Raw genomic sequence first — 17,929 nt, 5'->3', positions numbered from 1 at the left:
CTCCCTCCCTCCCTCCCTCCCTCCATCATTGTTTCAAATAAATAACATGTATCTTTTTTTTTTTTTCTTAAACAAGAGCAAAGGCTACTCAATCAGAAGCTCTGTGGACAGGGCTCAGCAGGTTATGCTGTCAGAAGCTGAAGTGTGGGGCCTGTTCTTTGATTTAATTACAGATTCAGGAGAAGCAGAGAAAGGGAAAACAAGAGATACTGCAGAGATTATGAAATCTTCCAAGTAGGAGTTTTTGTGCAATTAATTAGGAGATATATAAGCAAGAATAATGACATTTTTGGAAAGGAGACTACTGGATGAATACAAATATTACTGGATTAATCTGTATGAATTTGTTTCCTAAGTGACAAAACTGAAACAGGTCACACATCATCTGAGAAAGACAGACCCATGTGTGGATACAATGAGAAGACATCAACCCACAGGCAGGAGACGGTCCTCACAGAAACATGAGCATACCAGCACCCTGGCCTTGGACTTCTGTCTCTACAACTCTGAGAGATAAACTTCCGTTTATCATCTGTAATACTCTGTTATGGCATTCTGACCTGACTACAACACCAAGAATTATAAACTATGCACTGGGGAAAGAAACTAAGAATGCCAAGCTCAGAGGCACTGCTTATTGTTTGAATCATAATAGGTTACTTTCTATTGAAATATCTCCTAAGACTGTGAATGCTACTGTAATGATATAAAAGCACCAGTATTATCTTCTAGGCACTACTATTTTATATTTGAATATTATCTATGTTTATAACTTTCTAAAGTAATTAAAAGTTGAGTGGGTAATTAAAGAAAAGAGCAGTGAGTAGTGAAGGTCCCTATCAAAAATTAAAACACACTTTGAGCCATCAATGCCTGCAGCGTGTTACACTGCTACCTGCAGATACAGCTGGGCCAAGGGAACAGGCGAGAGGGCTGCAATACAGACCCAATGTATAGCACGCACCACATAACAGAGACTGCATACGTGGTGGTGCCATGATGTCCGATGAGACATAAGTGCTGTTTTCACAGTGATCAAACTGCCTAACTGGGGGACTGCCATTGTAGTGTGGCAGATTAAGCCACTGCTTATGACACTGGGAACCCATATGGGCACCAATTCAAGCCTTAGCTGCTTTACTCCCAAATCCAGCTCCCTGCTAATGGCCTAGGAAAGCAGAAGGTGGTCAACGGCTTGGGCCCCTGCACCCACATGGGAGACCCAGATGAAGCTCCTGGCTCCTGGGCTTGGCCTGGCCCAGCCCCTGGCTTGTTGAGGCCTTTTGGGGAGTGAACGAGCAGGTGGAAGATCTTTCTCTCTGCATCTCTCCCTCTCTGTAACCATCTTTCTAATAAGTAATCCTAATAACGTTTTAAAAAACTGCCCAACAAAGCACCCCTCTACACATAGCCCTGTCACTAAGAGATCAGTGACTGTACAGGAAGTCACTATATGACTGTGGCATGTCCATCAGTGGAAAAAGTCAAAACAGTTCATTAATAATGCAGGAACAACTGACTAGCCCTCTGGAAGAAAACAGAAAAATAAAGTGGATTCCTATGTTATTCTATACATCAGGATAAATCACCATGGGATTCTTTTCTAAATATTAAAAAAAAAAAAATGAAGCCACAAAAATTCTGTGAGAAAAGCACGGGCAAACTGTTTCTTCTGTGGGGACAGTTTCTGTATCTAAAGCTAACATTGCACAAGTCATGAGAAGATGAATATATTTGGCCACATAAAAATATTTTCTTTCCTGCAGAGAAAAAAAAAGATTATCTCCAGATGGAAAATTTAGTGTCATTCAGAAAACTCATAAAGCGCTACTTTCCTATAAAAATAAAATGCTCCTAAATTTTTTTTTTTTATTTGAAAGGCAGACAGACAGAGATCTCCCATCCACTGGTTCACTCCCTAAACGCCTGCAGCAGCAGGGCCTGAGCCAGGCCATAGCCCGGAGCAGGGAGCTCAACCCAGGACTTCCATGTGAGGCGGCAGGGACCCAGCCACTTGAACCATCACCTCCTTCCTTCCCGAGTCAACATTAACAGGAGCCAGAAGCAGAAGCAGAGCCGGATTCAAACACGGGCACTCTGATATGGGATGCGGGTTCCCAAGTGGCATCTTAACCGCTGCACCAAATGCACACCCCTAATATACGCAAACGATCCAGTGGAACATGGTGAACGGATAGCAACAAAGAGCTCACAGAAAGGGAAACTCGCGTGGCTCCTACACGCGGGAAAGAACGTGCATCCTTGCTCATAATAAGGAAAGGGCAAAGATTCTTCTTTGTCCCACTTATCAGGGGACAAAAATCCAGAACCGTGACAGGCATGGTGTTGGCGAGGCTCTGGAGCAATGGGCGTCTCGTGCAGCGCTGGGGAGAACGCGAATTCATCTCACAAAGCATCTGGCAGTCCCCTTGGCAGCACTAACGCACGTGGCTCAGCTCCACAACTCTGTTTCAGCCAGTTACGTCACGGACACAGAAAATCCTATATTCAGAGAAAGCCGCCACCTGGGAAGCCAACATCCCATATGGATGCTGGTTCGAGTCCTGGCTGCTCCACTTCTGATCCAGCTCCAGCAGCAGGAGATGGCCTAAGTGCTTGGCCCCTGGCTTGGCCCCAGCCCCATCCTGAATGTTCTGGCCATTTGGGGAGTGACCCAGTGGACAGAAGAGCTGTCTCTCCCTGCCTAATTTTGCCTTTCAAATAAATAAATGTTTTAAAAAGGAAATAAGAAAATCCATATGTATAAGGTTCTCTGCTGTAGTACTCTCTGTAATAGCTTAGCAAAAACAAAAACAAAAACTACTTAGGATTAAACCAGAAAGTCAAAAGGAGACTAGTTAAAACATTCTGATAAAACAGAATGTTATACAGCTGCAAAAGAGAAGAGGAACTCTTTACCTGTCTGACAAGAAAAGATCTCCAAGAGAGATTCTCAAGTGAAAACCATAAGGGGCAAAATACTGTGTCTAGTCTTGTATTTTATAAGAAAACACTGAGAGGGGCCAATGTTGTGGCTTGGTGGGTTAAGCTGCAGATGGCGGTTTGAGTCCCAGCTGCTCCAGTTCTGATCCAGCTCCCTATTAATGGCCTGAAAAAGCAGTGGAGGATGGCCCAAATGTCTGAGCCCCTGCACCTTCGTGAGAGACCTGGAAGACACTCCAGGCTCCTGGCTTTGGTCTGTCAAAGCCCTAGTCATTGTGGCCATTTGGGGACTGAACCAGTGGATGGAAGATCTTTCTCCTACTAACTCTGCATTTCAAATTATTAAAAGACATTAAAAAAAACTATGGAATGCAAATTTCAGTTTGTTAGAATAGGTGCAAATAAGAGGGCTGTGGCAGGCTTGGAGCTTGCAGGCAGCAGGCGATCACACTGTGACAAAGGAGCGGGCAGGAGGCGGCAAGGGGCTGCAATGCGGGGAGGGGCACTGGTGAAAGTGGCTGGGGGGTGCCCATGGGGGACACTCACGGCAGAAGCTGCTGTTCCTCCAGATAGGGGGCTGGAGCCCCTTGCTCTGGCAGGCGGCCCCCAAGGCTTGCAGGGCCTTGCAGAGAGGCTGAAGGGAGCCTCGGAACTCGCAGAGGCTGTTCATGCAGTCCAGCAGGAAGGGCCTGAGGTCCACACGGGAGGCACACTCGGCCCAGGCGGGCGTCTGCAGGGCTGCCTGGCACTGCTCCTGCACCTTCTGGAGGTCGGCCGGGCTGCAGCTGGCCTTCTTGCTGGACCCGCTTGGCCCCTGCTCCTCCTGGGGTTTTCCTTTCCCTTCCTGGGACTTCTGGCAACTAGGAAGGGACAGAGAGGATTCGTGTGGGGCACCCACTGCCCCACCAGTGGCGATGATGTATCCCTCCCATATGATCTGAGACAGGTCCCAGGGATACCCTGGGCCCCGTTTCTTCAAAGAAAGTCCTGGTCAGAGCTCAGACCAAACTTGCATGCAACCTCCATCTCCCCCTTCCATGTTTCTTTTATAGTTACTTGAAAGGCAGAGAGACAGAATGAAACAGAGTCCTTCCCCAAGTGCCCCAACAGCCGAGTTGGGCCAGGCCCACTGGGTCTCCCATGGATGAAAGGCATTCAAATACTTGAGCCATCCCCTGCTGCCTCCCAGGGTGTGCTCAAATGGCAAGCAGAGCCAGGACTCCAGCCCATGGGAAGTGGGTGTCCCAAGCGATGGCTTACCTGCCGAGCCAAACACTTGCCCCCTCCCACATTCCTGGAGAAGAAAGGGAGACCTCACATTTCCCTGAGCAACTCCCCTCCCAACCCAAAAGACACACACCAGGAACACTGCAGCCTTACATGGTGTGCCCTACAGTCTAGCTTGCCAGTTCATGTCACTAGCAAACGGTACAGTCTTAGGGGACAATTACTTTGGGTCAATGTTATTATCTTTCCAACTCTTCACAAATTCAAGGTCACTGGCGGCTAGCTCATCGCTGGGCATCATCAGTTCGTCTTCGGGCTCCCCATTGTAGTTCCCGCAGATGCCACAGACCTGGGTGGGCACAGGGGTTGTTTGGTGTTGGGAGGCCTAACAGCGTTTTGCACAGCACCATCTGGAACCCATTAACAGAAAGGCCCACTCCTGAGTTCTCCTCCGTTCTGAGTCTTGGGTGTGGGAGGACGGGGGCGGGGTGGGGGCGCGCCCACAGGCTGCCTCCCCAGGAACAGAGACAGGCGTTCTCCTCGCCTTTTCATAATAGGCTGCAGGGATTGTGATCTTCAAGACGTGATTGCCGTCAAACTTGATCTGGGCTCCAATCCAGAAGCTGACGATGGTGTGGGTGCGGCTGGAGCTGATGTTGAGCCCCCGGATCTGGGAGGTGGCGGGGAGGGCGACCCGGGTACCGTTGATCTGAAGAGGACGGCAGAGCCTGTGAGGACAACGGGGCACCAGGGCCCTCCTCCCTCCCGGGCCGGCCGCCCTGCCCACTCACCAGCACGAGGTTGCCCTTCTGCAGGGTGACCAGGGAGCCAGAGAACTCTATGTAGACCTGGTGAAGGGACACGGCGTTGGTCCCGCCTGCTGACGACTTCTCATTGCTGGCGCTCACCTTGAAGAACGGCAGGTCCATGTTGGGGTGACACACTTTGGCCAGGACATACGTGCAGGCACCCTGGAGAGGATGGCTGCTGCCATCGAAGCTGAGGTACCGGGAGTCCCCTGTGACCTGGCACACACCCATGCCTGGGAGGGAAGACGGTGCACTGAGGGGCCATCCCGACTCAACGAGAACAGGGCCTCTCAGGAGGGGGTCTGGAGCTGCCCTGGCCTGGACAAGGACAGGGAGCCTTGGGAGGGGAAGAGGACAAGGTTAAGGGGAAGGATCAATGCCCACGGGTCAGGCTGCAGCTGTGCTGGCCTGAGGCTTGGGCACACGGTGGGTGTGACTCTACCAGGGAGGGAGTCATGCTCTCCCCTCTCAAGTTCAAGGCCGCTCGAGGAGAAGCATGGGTGCTGTGCTGTGAATGTTTGCTCCCCAGGATTTCGTGTGTTGCAAACTTCATCCTCAGCCATAGCATTGGCAAGTGGGGTCTGTGGAGGTGACCGGGTCTTGGGGACTCAGCAGTGGGCTCATTTCTGAATGCATCAGTGGATACATGGGCTATCTAGCGAGTGGGCTGTTAAAACGAGAGCAAGTCAATCAGAGCCCTTCAGAGTGCCCACAACAACAAGGCCCTCACCAAAGCAGCTTTGGCGTGCCCAAGCCTCCAGAATTTAGAGTAGTGCTTTTCTCTTCTTCATAAGTTACCCAGTCTCGGGTATTTTGTGATAGCAACCAAAACACCAAGTCACGGGACAGCGAGGGAGCCCTGAGGCACCCTTCACGGAAGTGGGCGGTCATCTCTCAGGAGCTCCTCAGGACACTGGGGTACAACCTGAACCGAGTACTACGGGCAGCACGGAGATGTGGGCAAGTGGGGACGGCTGGCCTTGGCGCGGGGGCCCTACCCGAGTCCCGGCAGCGCAGAAGCCCGTCCACGGCCCAGCACTGCTGGCCAGGCTTGCAGGCGGTTTGGCGGCAGGTGATGTTGTTGTGCAGGGAGCAGGTGCAGAGCCTGGTGCAGGTGTTGTCTGTGTACCAGCTCTCCCTGACCTGCGTGGCGTGGAGGGGGCAGAGAAGACGGAAACCTGGGAGTTGGAGATGGTCAGAGGTCCCGCCCCCAGCTCACCCTTGGGACTCCAGCCTTATGGGGCTGGCCTGGCTCTCCAGCCTTTCTAAGTTTCTGGTGTCTGGCCCCCAGCCTCAGCTGTCCACCCCTTCTCGGCCTCTGAGCCCCTGGGCTACCTGGCTTGCCCAGAACCCTACCCCAAGTGTGGGAGCCGAGAAGGTCAGGATGGCCCCTCCATCGGGCCTCTCACCAGGTGGTAGGATCCCTCGGAGTCGGTGCAGCCACACTGGTTGAGGGGCACACAGGAGGTTCCGCTCAGGATGTAGCCATTCTGACATTCGCAGCCCTCCACACAGGGCAGTGTGATGGGGCAGTCCTTCGGGTGGTTCAGGCTGAGGCAGGTGCCTGGGCAGGGACTCCCACAGGGGCTATAACTGCTGTTGGGTGGGCACTTCAGAGCTGAGAAGAACAAGGGGCGTTATGGAGGCCAGAGGGGCCTTCGCAGCTCCCTGACCTCAGGCCTCAAGTGTCCCGGGGCAGGGACTGGCCCTGTGACGGGGCAGGGCAAGTCAATAATATAATCACGTGAGTCACAGCTGCTCCACTTCTGATCCACCTCCCTGTCAATGGCCTGGGAAAGCGGCAGGCAGTGGCCCAAGTGTTTGGACCCCTGTCGCTCATGTGGGACACCCCAGATGGCATTCTAGGATCCTGGCTTGTGCCTGGCCCTGTCTGGCTATTGTGAACTTGGTTAGTGAATCTCAAAATGAAAGACATCTCTATTTCTTCCCCTCCTTCTGTAACTCTTTCAAATAAACAAATCTTAAAGTAACTCTGGGGCTGTTCAATGGCTAAGGAACAATTGGAACTTTCTCTATCAATGACTAGTCAGGTATCTTGTTTAGCAACAACAAACAGGCTGAAGCCTAGCCTTTCACTGTTCAAAGGAATACTGCTCAGCCGTCAGAAGTGGGAAATTCTGACATGAGTTATGGCACGGATGAACCTTGAGATCATGACGCAGCATGAAGTAAGCCAATCACGAAAGGATGCATCCTGCACGATTCTGCTTCCGTGAGGAGCTTAGGGGAGTCACGTTCACACAGGGAGAAAGTGGAGTCCGGGCTCCCAGGGCTATAGCGCAGGGGCCGGAAGGGAACACTGCATGGGTGCAGAGTTCCAGATTGCTGAGGGGGACCGGAAGCGACGCCTGTAGGGCAGTGCAAACACTGACTGCCGTGTTCTTCAAAATGAAACAAGTGGCAATCTCCCTGCTACGTGTGTTTGTCACAATAAAAACAAGAGTTTCTGAGGCCAATGCTATGGCACCATGGGTTATTCACCACCTGTAATGACAGCATCCCACAAGAGTGCTGGTTCAAGTCCCAGCTACTCCATTTCCAATGTGTCTCCTCCTAACTTGACTGGGAAAGCTAAGTGATGGCCCAAGCACTTGGATCCATGCCATCCTTATGGTTGACTCTGATGGAGTAATTGGCTCCTGGCTCTGGCCTTTCTCATCCCAGGTCTCAACCATTGTGGCCATTTGGGGAGTGAACCTGTACATTGAAGATCTTTTTTTCTCTGCCTCTCTGTAACTCTACTTTTCAAATAAATAATCCTTAAACAAAAGAAACTAAGATGTTTCTGGGGAAGAAGAAAGGCAACAGTTGGCCAAGGTATGAGGAGATGGAAGGAGAAATCAACTAAAGGTAGTTTTCTTAGTAAGTGAGAGTCAGAAGGAAGAGGTTCCAAGGCAGAAGTGGAGACCAGGGCTGGGCCGCACAGAGGCTGCAGGGGAGGATGGAAGACGGGACTTGTGGTCGCCTGCCAGGGCCTGGTTGGGCAGGGCAAAGCAGAGGAGCAGAACTCAGGGCAGAGAGGGGGCAGGGATCCAGGGACTCCAGACTGCAGGAGCAGGTCCTGGGGCACTCACGGCAGAAGGTGTTAGTCCTCCAGGCAATGGCCTGGCCGGCCAGGGAGCAGAGGGATGCGTAGGCCTGCAGAGAGCGGCACAGGGTCAGGCTGTCGCCCTTGGTCCCACACTGGCCATGCACGCAGCTGGTGAAGCTGACCTCTGGGGGCACCACCTTGTGGCACTGAGAGAAGGGCCCTACAGGAGGAGACCAGGCACCCGTGAGACAGCACAACCAGCCCAGGAAGGGGCCGCCACCAGCCAGCCTCTCTGGGGCCAATCTGAAATCCACTTGTTCAAAACCTGGCTTCACTCAGAACCTCCTGCCTCAGATTCAAAGACAGACCTAAGGCAGGTGGTGTAGTGCAGCAGGTTAAACCACTGCACGGACACCCACATCCCATCCCATATATATATATATATATATATATCACAATGCTGAGACAGAGTTTGGCCCAGTTTCCTGCTAATGCACCTGGGGAGCAAGCAGGTGATGGCCCAAGTGCTTGGGCTCCTGCCACCCACATGGGAGTCCTGGCTCCTTGCCTGGCCTGGTTCAGCCCTGGCTATTGCAGGCATTTGGAGAATGAACCAACAGACAGAATATTTCTCTGTGTGTGTCTCAGTCTTTCATACAAAATGAATGAAAATATCTTATTAAAAACAATAAATTGGGGCCAGCACTGTGACCCAGCGGGTTAAAGCCCTGGCCTGAAATGTAGGCATCCCATATGGGCGCTAGTTCCAGTCACAGCTGCTCTCTTCCGATCCAGCTCTCTGCTGTGGCCTGGGAAAGCAGTAGAAGATAGCCCAAGTCCTTGGGTCCCTACACCCACGTGGGAGACCTGGAAGAATCTCCTGGCTCCTGGCTTCGGATTGGTTCAGCTCCAACAGTTGTGGCCATCTGGGGAGTGAACCAGTGGATGGAAGATCTGTCTTTCTCTCTGTAACTCTGACTTTCAAATAGAATAAAATAAATATATAAAAAAAACAATAAATCATATCATAAAAGGACTGTGCAATCACAGCTGCTAAAAAGGTGACCTGAGGGCTGGCGCTGTGGTGTAGTGGGTTAACACCCTGGCCTGAAGCACCAGCATCCCATATGGGCACCGGTTCAAGTCCCAGCTGCTCCATTTCCAATCCAGCTCTCTGCTATGGCCTGGGAAAGCAGTATTAGACAGCCCAAGTCCTTGGGGCCCTGCACCTGCGTGGGAGACCTGGAGGAGGCTCCTGGCTCCGGATCGACACAGCTCCGGCTGTTGTGGCCAACTGGGGAGTGAACCAGCAGATGGAAGACCTCTCTCTCTCTCTCTCTCTCTCTCTGCCTCTCCTCTCTGTGTAACTCTGACTTTCAAATAAATAAATAAATCTTTAAAAAAAGAAAAAGGTGACTCAATGGCCCCGTGCTCCCCTTGCCTTCCCTGGGACCTCCCCCTGCCTCTGGCCTTGCTCCTCGGTCTCTGTCACAGGGTGGACAACAGGCAGATGGCGCTGGGCCTTACCCAGGGGGTTCACGAGGACCTCGCAGTTCTTGTTCCATGTGTCTCCCATGTCCTCGTGGCAGCTGGAGGGTTTGCCGCCCTGGAGGAAGCAGCTGTAGGGGGAGAGGGAAGCACAGAAACCTAGGAGCCCCTGCACAGAAGCAAACATGGCGAGGGACTGAGGAAGGGTCCCTTCAGGCTCCCCCCAGGAGCAAAGGCCAGGAGGTAAAGCAGGGAGGAAAGAGGCCGGTCTCAGGGGCGACTACCCTGTGGACCTTGTCCAGACGATGCCCAGGCACAGGGGAGAGCAGCAGGCTAGGGTGTGGGTGTACAACAACTCGCTCCCAACGGCAGCCTCAGTGAGAGGAAGTGGGGACATCTGTCTGGCCTGCTTCCCGCAAGTCAGGAGATGGCACAGAGGGCCTGGGGACCCCTCCAGGCTGCCCCCAGAGGCCGTGCTGCAGGTCTAGCTCCTCCTGCCTGGCTGCTCCAGCGACTGCTTACCCGGTTTCGGAGCCCTCCTCCAGCTTCCAGGCAGCACCCAGCTGCACAGAGTTCCCAACGGGCCTTTTGTATGGGCCCAGGATGTCATCCAAGCTGTTATTGTTGTAGTTGCCTGCAGGATTGAATGGTCATCAGGGGCCACTTAGGCCACCAGCAGACCCAGCTGGGGCTGCCACCTCTCCTCACTCCTCACTCTTCACCCTGTCAAATCAAACCCTTGCTTCTCCTTCACCTCTACACTCCTGCCTGGTTCCTCAACACAGAATAAGAAGGCCTCAGAAGGTTATGGTAAATTGAAGAAAAGCAAAGTTATTTTGATATCAAAACTTTTATTTAATTCATCTGAAAGATAGAGCAAGAGATAACTTCCAGCCACTGGTTCACTCTCCAAATGTCCACAACAACTTAGGTTGGGCAGAGCAACATTAGCAGCCAGGAACATAATCCAGGGCTCTCTTATGGGGTGGCAAGGACCCAAGTACTGCAGCCACCATCTGCTGCCTCCCAGGGTGTGCATTAGCAGGGAGCTGAATCAGCAGCAGAGGCAGGTTTTGAACCTAGGCCCTTCAGTACGGGATTCTGCGTCAAAAGCAGCAGCTTAACCTGCTGTGCCTTAAGCCTATCACAAACTTAACTTTTAATTCTATTTCATGTTAACTTTTTAATTAAAATTTTTAAAATAATTTTTTAAAAGATTATTTACTTGAAAGGCAGAGCTCCAGAGAGGCAGAGAGGCAGAGAGATTCCACCTGCTGGTTTATTTCCCAGATGGCCGCAATGGCTAGAGCTGTGCCGATCTGGAGCCAGGAGCTTCTGGGTCTCCCATGTGGGTGCAGGGAACCAAGGACTTCATCCACTTTCTACTGCTTTCTCAGGCAACAGTAGGAAGCTAGATCAGAAGTGGAGCAGCTGGGACTCAAACTGGCGCCCATATGGGATGCTGGCATTACAGGCCGGGGTTTCACTCACTGCACCACAGTGCCGGCCCCCCCAGAATTCTTTTAAATGTTGTCTGAGGGGCCAGCACTGTGGCATAGCAGGTGAAGCCATCACCTCGGCATCCCATATGGGCGCTGGTTAGAGTTCCAGCCGCTATACTTCCGATGCAGTTCTCTGCTATGGCCTGGGAAAGCAGAAATGGCCTAAGTCCTTGGGCCCCTGCACCCACGTGAGAGACCCAGAAAGCTCCTGGCTTCAGTCTGGCTCAGCTTGGCTGCTGCAGCCATTTGGGGAGTGAACCAGCAGATGGAAGACCTCTCGTTTTGCCTCTGCCTCTGTGTAGCTCTTTCAAATAAATAAATCTTTTTTAAAAAAGTTGTCTGATTTCATGCTAAATCATTTTTTAATTTATTTTTTTGAGAGGCAGAGTTATAGACAGGAGGAGGGAAGAGACACATAGAAAGAGGTCTTCTATCTGCTGGTTCATTCCCCAAATGGTTGCAACAGCCAAGATGGACCAGACCGAAGCCAGGAGCCAGGAGCTTCGTCTGGGTCTCCCACATGGGTACAGGGGCCCGAGCACTTGGGCCATCTTCCACTGCTATCCCAGGTGGTTAGCAGGGAGCTGCATCACACGGAATTAGACCAGCCAGGACTTGAACCGGTGTGCATAAGGGATGCCGGTGCTATAGGCAGAGGCTTAACCTACTATGCCACAGCACTGGCCCCTATAAACTTTCTGAAGTACCCTCACATGGGCATTCCTTGGAGATCACTGCAGATTCAGTTCCATACCACTGGGATAAAGCAAGCTGCATGAATATTTTGGTTCCCCAGTGCATGTAAAAGTTAGTCACAGGGGCAGGAACTGTGGCGCAGCAGATTAAGGTTCCATCTACAATGCCAGCACCCAATTTCAGAGCTCAAGTTGGAGTGCCGGCGGCTCAGCTTCTGATCCAGCTACCTACTGATGAGACCAGGAAGGCAACCCACATCATAGACCCAGTTGCAGCCTGGCACAGCTCCAGCCACTGCAGCCATTAGAGAGTGAGCCAGAGGATGGAAGATCAGCTCTCAGTCTCTCCTCACTCTTTGAATAAAATCTTTAAAAAATAATTTACATTTGCACCACACTGTAACATATTAAATATGTGATAGTATTATATCTAAGGAGAAAAAAAGGGACCTATATTAGAATTAAAACAAAAACCTTTCAGCTATACAAAGCTAACAATCATCAAAGCCACTGGGGAATTAGACTTGGTTTGCACAGCACTGTCCAAACCTTCAACTGTAAAAACACAGTATCTGTGAGGCACAATACAGCTAGGTGCAGTAAGACAGGGTACACCTGTGATCAGGTGGCAGGCACCTACGACACCCAAGAGAGATGTGTGGTGGCCACGGCACCTGTCCCTTGTCCCACCTTGCCCAAGGGTGCTGGGGAACTCACCACACAGCCCACAGAGCTGGCCAGCATACGAGGAGGGCACCGTCACTTCTACCAGGTGGTTCCCGTCATAGCGGACATGAAGCCCAAAGTTAGTGTAGAGGAGCATGAAGTTGCCACTGGGCCTAATGGTCACCTGGCCCCGGGAGGGCCACACGGGTAAGGCCACCCGACGGCCATTCAGCTGCAGAGGCCAGGAGGACACAGTCAGGGGAGTCAGGAAGGAACACGGGACAAAGACAACACGGGTGTGTCGGGAGGAAGGGGTCTCAGGAGGAGGGGCTGCAGGGTACCACCAGGGCTCTGAGGAGCCAGACAGGTAGACACAAGGGCAAGGAGCAAAGAGGGACTGGGCAGGCCACCTGCTGTGGGGCTGGAAGGTGGGCGGTGGGGTGGGGGTGGGGGTGGGGAGGCACGCACCACGACCTTGTGGCCTTTGACAAGCGAGATTTTGAGGCTGAAGACCTGCACGTGGACAGCTCGGACATAGGAGACCTCCAAGTTGCCATCGCGGATCTCGTTGGTGGCACTCACGACAAAGGAGTTCTCCTGGGGCCGGTGCCTGCAAGGCTGGGTCAGGACGTAGTTGCAGGTGCCCATGAAGTGGTGCAGGGCTCCATCGAAGGTCACGTAGTGGGGGTCCCCTGAGGCACTGCAGGTGGCACTTCCTGCAGAGGAGACACCGGGGCTTGGAGCCTCATGGGGCCTCTTGGCGAGTCCGCGTTGGGATGGGACCTGCAGCCCACCACCAGAGGCCATATTCCTCTGGGAAGTGTCGGCTTGCCCTGGGGATGTCAAAGATTCAGACGACCCTGCCCCGCTGGTCTCTCCAAGTTCTGAGGGTGCTGCCCGGGCCCTGGGCCACGGTCTCACAGCCCCGGCTCCCAGGGGAAGCTGCTTGGGCAGGGCCATTGCCTTGCTTGAGGATGCCCAGGACTCTCGCTCAGCTCCCCCCTTCCCACCCTGACCTCTCACCTTGCGAGTGGCACCCATAGATGCCACTTTGCTGGCTACAGACCTCATGGGGTCCACACTTCCAGGGCTGGCAGCGAATCTGGTTGCTGCCTTCACAGATGCAGAGCTGTTTGCAGTCTGACTTGAACCACTGCTCCCCTACCTGGCGGGAGGAAGAGGTGAGTGGTTTCTTCCAGGTCTAACACAAGAGCTCATGGGGACTGGGACCACTGGTCCACTCATGGGGAGGCCTCCTGAGTTCCACAGGCTCTGTGCTCAGCTGAGAAGCCCAGCATTGGTTCCCTGGTTATCACTCCATCACTCATTTGTTCAAAGCATTTCTGCAGATTATTTATCTGTCTGTATCATGCTGGGTCTAAGGGACCTAGTTCATCAGTAATGAACCTGATGGACAACCTGCCAGTCCTAATAGAATTGCAATCCAGTGGGTAGTGGGAGGGAGTCAACAAGGAAGATAAAGATCACAGATAAAATAAAGCACTCAGGACAGGCACTGTGACATGGATAAGTGGCCGCCTGACAGCCTGGCATCCCAAAGGGGCAAACTGGGGCCCTGGCTATTCCAGCTATTCCATCTCCTGTTCAGCTCCCAGGTAATGTGCCGGGAGAGCTGCGGAAGACAGACTACGATTTTGATCCTACATAGGAAACCCAGAAAAACTTCCCAGCTTGGGGCTTGAGCCTGGCCGACACATAGTTGAGCCTGGCCTACACATAGTGGCCATTTGGGCAGAGTTGCTAAATCACTCGCTCTGATTCTTTCTTTCAAGTAGATAATAAAATCATAGGAAAAAGGGTGGCAGGAGACCAGGTGACAAAACCGGGGTCTCAGATTCTGCAAGGCAGAGCTGTGTTGTGAATCCAACCCGAACTGCAAGAAAACAGCCAGAGGCCACAGAAAGGAGTCAGATCCCAGCCCCAAACCACACTGCCTTTCACCCCGGCCCAGCCTGGCACTGGCCTGGGGAAAGGACTTTGTCCTTTGTGGCCCAGGCGCACTGCTCACCTTGAAGTAGCCCCTCGAGGGGTCGAGACACCCACACTGGGCCGAGGGCACGCACTCCAGGCCGCTGAGGATGAAGCCAGGGTTGCATTCGCAGCCTTCCAGGCACTGTTCTGGGCAGGACATGCCCACGTACCCCGTGTGGCAGGTTTTGGGGCACGGCGAGGTGCACAGGGAGTATCTGCTGTTGGGCGGGCAGGCCAGGGCTGTGGAGCAGTAGAGGGTGCCTGAGGCAGCAGCCACCAACAGGGGGCGCATGCGCACAGACCCCGCTGGAAGCCCAGCTCAATTTCCAGGAGAGCAAGCGGCTTCCAGAAGCTGGGACCCATGGGACACCACTGCAGAGACCCACCCCGGGCAGGCAGGCAGGCAGGCAGGGGCAGGCTGACCCAGGGGCTACCTCAGCTCTGAAGCAGCTTCCTCAGCAACCCGGGCCAGCCCAGGGCCTGTGAGGCGGCCAGGAGGCCTCGCCTGCCAGTCTGCATTATAAGCACGCCCCATGTGGCCTCCGGTGGCTAGAACCCGTCCAGGTTAACAAACAGCAGCTGTCTTCAGTGAGGTCTGTGCCTGCTACAGGTATGCCCCAAGCCTGGGCAGCCCTCACCTGCCTCTGGAGGAGGGGGCCCCCGCTTCCTCTCCCCTGCCTCAGGGCGCAACTCACGACAGAACTGGGGCTCCCTCCAAGGCTTCACGGCATAGCCAGCGTCCTGGCAGGCGGCGGTCACAGCCGACATGTGGGCGCACAGCATCAGCTGCAGGCCCTGGAAGTTGCACGTGTCGAACACACAGTTGTCAAAGAAGGACGAGGCCTTCAGGTGGAGCAGGCAAGTCCTGAGGACCGAGGCCACGGTCAGAGGGCAGGGGGCAGAGGGCTCCCCCTCGCCCCTGCCGGGAGGCCCCCCCAGTCTCAGGGGGCCCAGCCTGCCCTCCTACTCGAACACTCCGCGCGAGTCCACAAGCTGGCCACAGAACTGGGGCCCGGACATCTTTGTCTGCAGGGCCGTGTCACAGGACGGGGGGTTTGCCTGGTTCTTCTGGCACCTGGAAGAGGCCAAACAAGTCCCCTCAGGGCCACGCCTCCTTCCTGTTCAGGCCAGCAGCACAGGGGCCACCCCCAGAGGACAGAGAACCCCAGGGCCAAAAGGACTGGAGGACTGGAAAGCTTCCGGGGCGGCCGGCACGGGCCTGGGGGCCCTCACTCCTTGTCCTCGTCCTGGGCCCACTGCCAGCTGTTGCCCAGCTCCTCCTCGCTCTGAGCAGGCTGGCCGTCTGCCTTCAGGTTGTCGTTGCTGCTGTGGCCGTCGTAGTTTCCACACAAGCCACACAGCTTTTGGAAGTAGGCGCTGTGGGGACAAAGACAAGGGGAGCGGTGAGCAGGAGGGGGTGCAGGAGGAGGCAGGAGGCGTCTAGGGGCCTGAGACACGCACACAGCCAACATGGGTTCTGCAACAGGAGCCACGCCCTCACCCCACTGTCTAGCAGTAACAAAGCTCCAGCGTAGTCTTGCAGGTGCTGGTCTGCACGGGAATTCCACGTTCCCTCCAGAGGGAGACCATGTGGCCACCCTTTGGCGTCTCCAGAGCCCACTGGCGACTCCCAGCATGTTCCCACAGCCTGTGAGTGCAACCTGCTGCCACCACACTGCCCCAAGCCACTGCCTCTGTCCCCGCCCCCACCAGGAGGTCCGCCCCTTGAGCTAGGGGCCTCCTCCCCACCTGGAGAGACATGAATGACTGCACATCTGTGCTGGGCTGGGGAGAAGGGCGTGTCCTGGGGCGAGCAGGGAGAAGTGGCACCTGCCCGGCTGGGTGCCCCCTCACCTGGGCACAGTCACAAGCAGCTGCTGGTCGCCGTCCCACCTGACCCGCAAACCAAAATCCGTCTGCAGCTCCACAAACCGTCCACTCGGACCCAGGAAGACGCCTTTAGCAGGCATTGCTGGGAGGGTGACTCGCTGACCCCCGACCTGGAAAGCGAGGCCAAAGGAAGACACAGCATCAAGGATGACCCCAAGGCCCCAGCTCCGCGGCATCCCAACAACCTCCTCCACCTACAGCGGTGTGGCCGCCCCATCACTGCCTCATTTTGGGTCTCTTAGAGGCTCATGGGCTGCAGGCCCTGGCAGGGCGGGTGGGGCAGGGACTCACCAGCGTGCGTCTGCCCTTGAGCAAGGTGACCACGGTCTCTGACAGGGTCACGTCAACCCTGCTCAGGCAGGACATGCCCTCCTGTCCGCGTTCCTCATTCTTCGCCGTCACCCTGAAGAAGGAGTCTGGGTGGGGACAGGGAGGAAGAGAGCGCAGCATTTCTGAGCACCCGCCATGGGCGGGGGCCCTGCGGGTGAGGAGGCCTTGGGCGGGAGCAGGGCATGTGTGCCCTCCTCCAGAGCAGCCAGTCACTGCCCCGGGTCTAGCTGCCTTCTGTGGCCTGTCCCTTTTCCAGTGACAGCAAGCCCTTGAAATCCCTGCTTTTGGAGTCGACATCTCAACTCCAGCTTCCAGAAAGCTGATTCTGATAGGCCTCTCTCCCATTGCTTCTTCCAGCCATGTCCTGCCACCCAGGTACCCCCTGCACAGCAGCTGGGACCCCAACCCTGACCCTGGTGGTGCTGGGCATCTCTGGGACCTTGTTACCTGTCGACTTGCTGCAGGGTTGGGCCACGATGTAGGTGCATTTGCCCATGAAGCCGAAGTGTCTCCCATCAAAGGTGACATAGTGAGGGTCTCCGTAGACAAAGCAGGTGGCCGTACCTGCCGAGAATGGAAGGGTACATTGGATGCTGCCTCCACCGGCCCACCAGGCTGGGACCCACATCCCAGTGTGCCCCTGATGGCTCCCCACCTGCTCTTCTCCAGAAAGGGGTAGGGGTTCAGGGGTCACACTAGCTGGGTATTGGCTTGTTGCCAGGGCTAGCACGTGGGAGGCTCTCACCATAGGGCTGGCATTCGTACTGGCCATTCTTCAGCTGGCATTTGGTGTGTGTTTTGCACTGGGAGATCTGGCACTCAATCCGACCACCTGGCCAGCAGTGGCAAAGCTCCGTGCAGTTGGGGCTGAACCACTCTGCCTCAGGCTGGGAGCAAGGGATCTGGAGTCACAACCCCATGGCTTCTGGGGCCCTTCTCCCTTCTCCCCTGTGGCTTTGTTCATACTTCCTCTTCCCACCCACCCAGAACATTGATGTGTGCTGCTGTCTCATCCCAGAATGCTCTTCCCTCCCCTCTCTAAATCACTCCCACGGAGCCAGCAGAGCTCAGTGCGAGGGTGATCTTCACAGGCCTTGCTGGCTAGGTCACCCTCGGGACTGCATGGCTTCCTTCCTGGGACTCACCATGGTGGTACTTATTTAATCTTACGTATTTATAGGGTATTAGTTCCATAAACGTGTTCAATATGTGATGATCAAATCAAGTTTAGTACATCTTTCTACTTATTTTTTTTTAAGATTTATTTATTTATTTCAGAGGTAGAGTTACAGAGAGAGAGAGAGAGAGAGAGAGGAAGGTCTTCTTTCCGTTGGT

The 17,929-nt window shown here is 54.2% G+C and overlaps 1 protein-coding gene across 4 annotated transcripts in view; it reads right to left on the bottom strand.

Annotated features, from left to right (window-relative positions):
• The window catches only part of ZAN (zonadhesin), a 55,047-nt gene that overhangs the window by 10,300 nt on the left and 26,818 nt on the right, over positions 1-17,929 (bottom strand). For 2 of the 4 annotated variants that reach the window (XM_089321037.1, XM_089321038.1), the window contains 20 exons: positions 17,340-17,481; positions 17,042-17,158; positions 16,556-16,680; positions 16,229-16,374; positions 15,608-15,751; positions 15,342-15,449; positions 15,070-15,239; positions 14,412-14,614; positions 13,406-13,547; positions 12,851-13,098; positions 12,434-12,614; positions 10,042-10,153; positions 9,559-9,650; positions 8,075-8,251; positions 6,389-6,597; positions 5,978-6,122; positions 4,962-5,212; positions 4,715-4,879; positions 4,395-4,519; positions 3,490-3,803 (listed from right to left, as the gene is read on the bottom strand). In XM_089321037.1, coding sequence (XP_089177163.1) covers positions 3,490-3,803; positions 4,395-4,519; positions 4,715-4,879; positions 4,962-5,212; positions 5,978-6,122; positions 6,389-6,597; positions 8,075-8,251; positions 9,559-9,650; positions 10,042-10,153; positions 12,434-12,614; positions 12,851-13,098; positions 13,406-13,547; positions 14,412-14,614; positions 15,070-15,239; positions 15,342-15,449; positions 15,608-15,751; positions 16,229-16,374; positions 16,556-16,680; positions 17,042-17,158; positions 17,340-17,481 — 3,316 coding nt within the window. Of the gene's footprint in view, positions 1-3,489; positions 3,804-4,394; positions 4,520-4,714; positions 4,880-4,961; positions 5,213-5,977; positions 6,123-6,388; positions 6,598-8,074; positions 8,252-9,558; positions 9,651-10,041; positions 10,154-12,433; positions 12,615-12,850; positions 13,099-13,405; positions 13,548-14,411; positions 14,615-14,808; positions 14,912-15,069; positions 15,240-15,341; positions 15,450-15,607; positions 15,752-16,228; positions 16,375-16,555; positions 16,681-17,041; positions 17,159-17,339; positions 17,482-17,929 lie in introns of those variants that run through there. The other 2 variants (XM_089321039.1, XM_089321040.1) reach the window with 2 other exon arrangements.

Source organism: Oryctolagus cuniculus, chromosome 19, assembly GCF_051225735.1.
Source record: "Oryctolagus cuniculus isolate XC-2025 breed Fujian yellow rabbit chromosome 19, ASM5122573v1, whole genome shotgun sequence".
Taxonomy (NCBI): domain Eukaryota; kingdom Metazoa; phylum Chordata; class Mammalia; order Lagomorpha; family Leporidae; genus Oryctolagus; species Oryctolagus cuniculus.
Note: the sequence above shows the minus strand (reverse complement) of the source record. Positions and strands in the feature narration are given on the sequence as shown.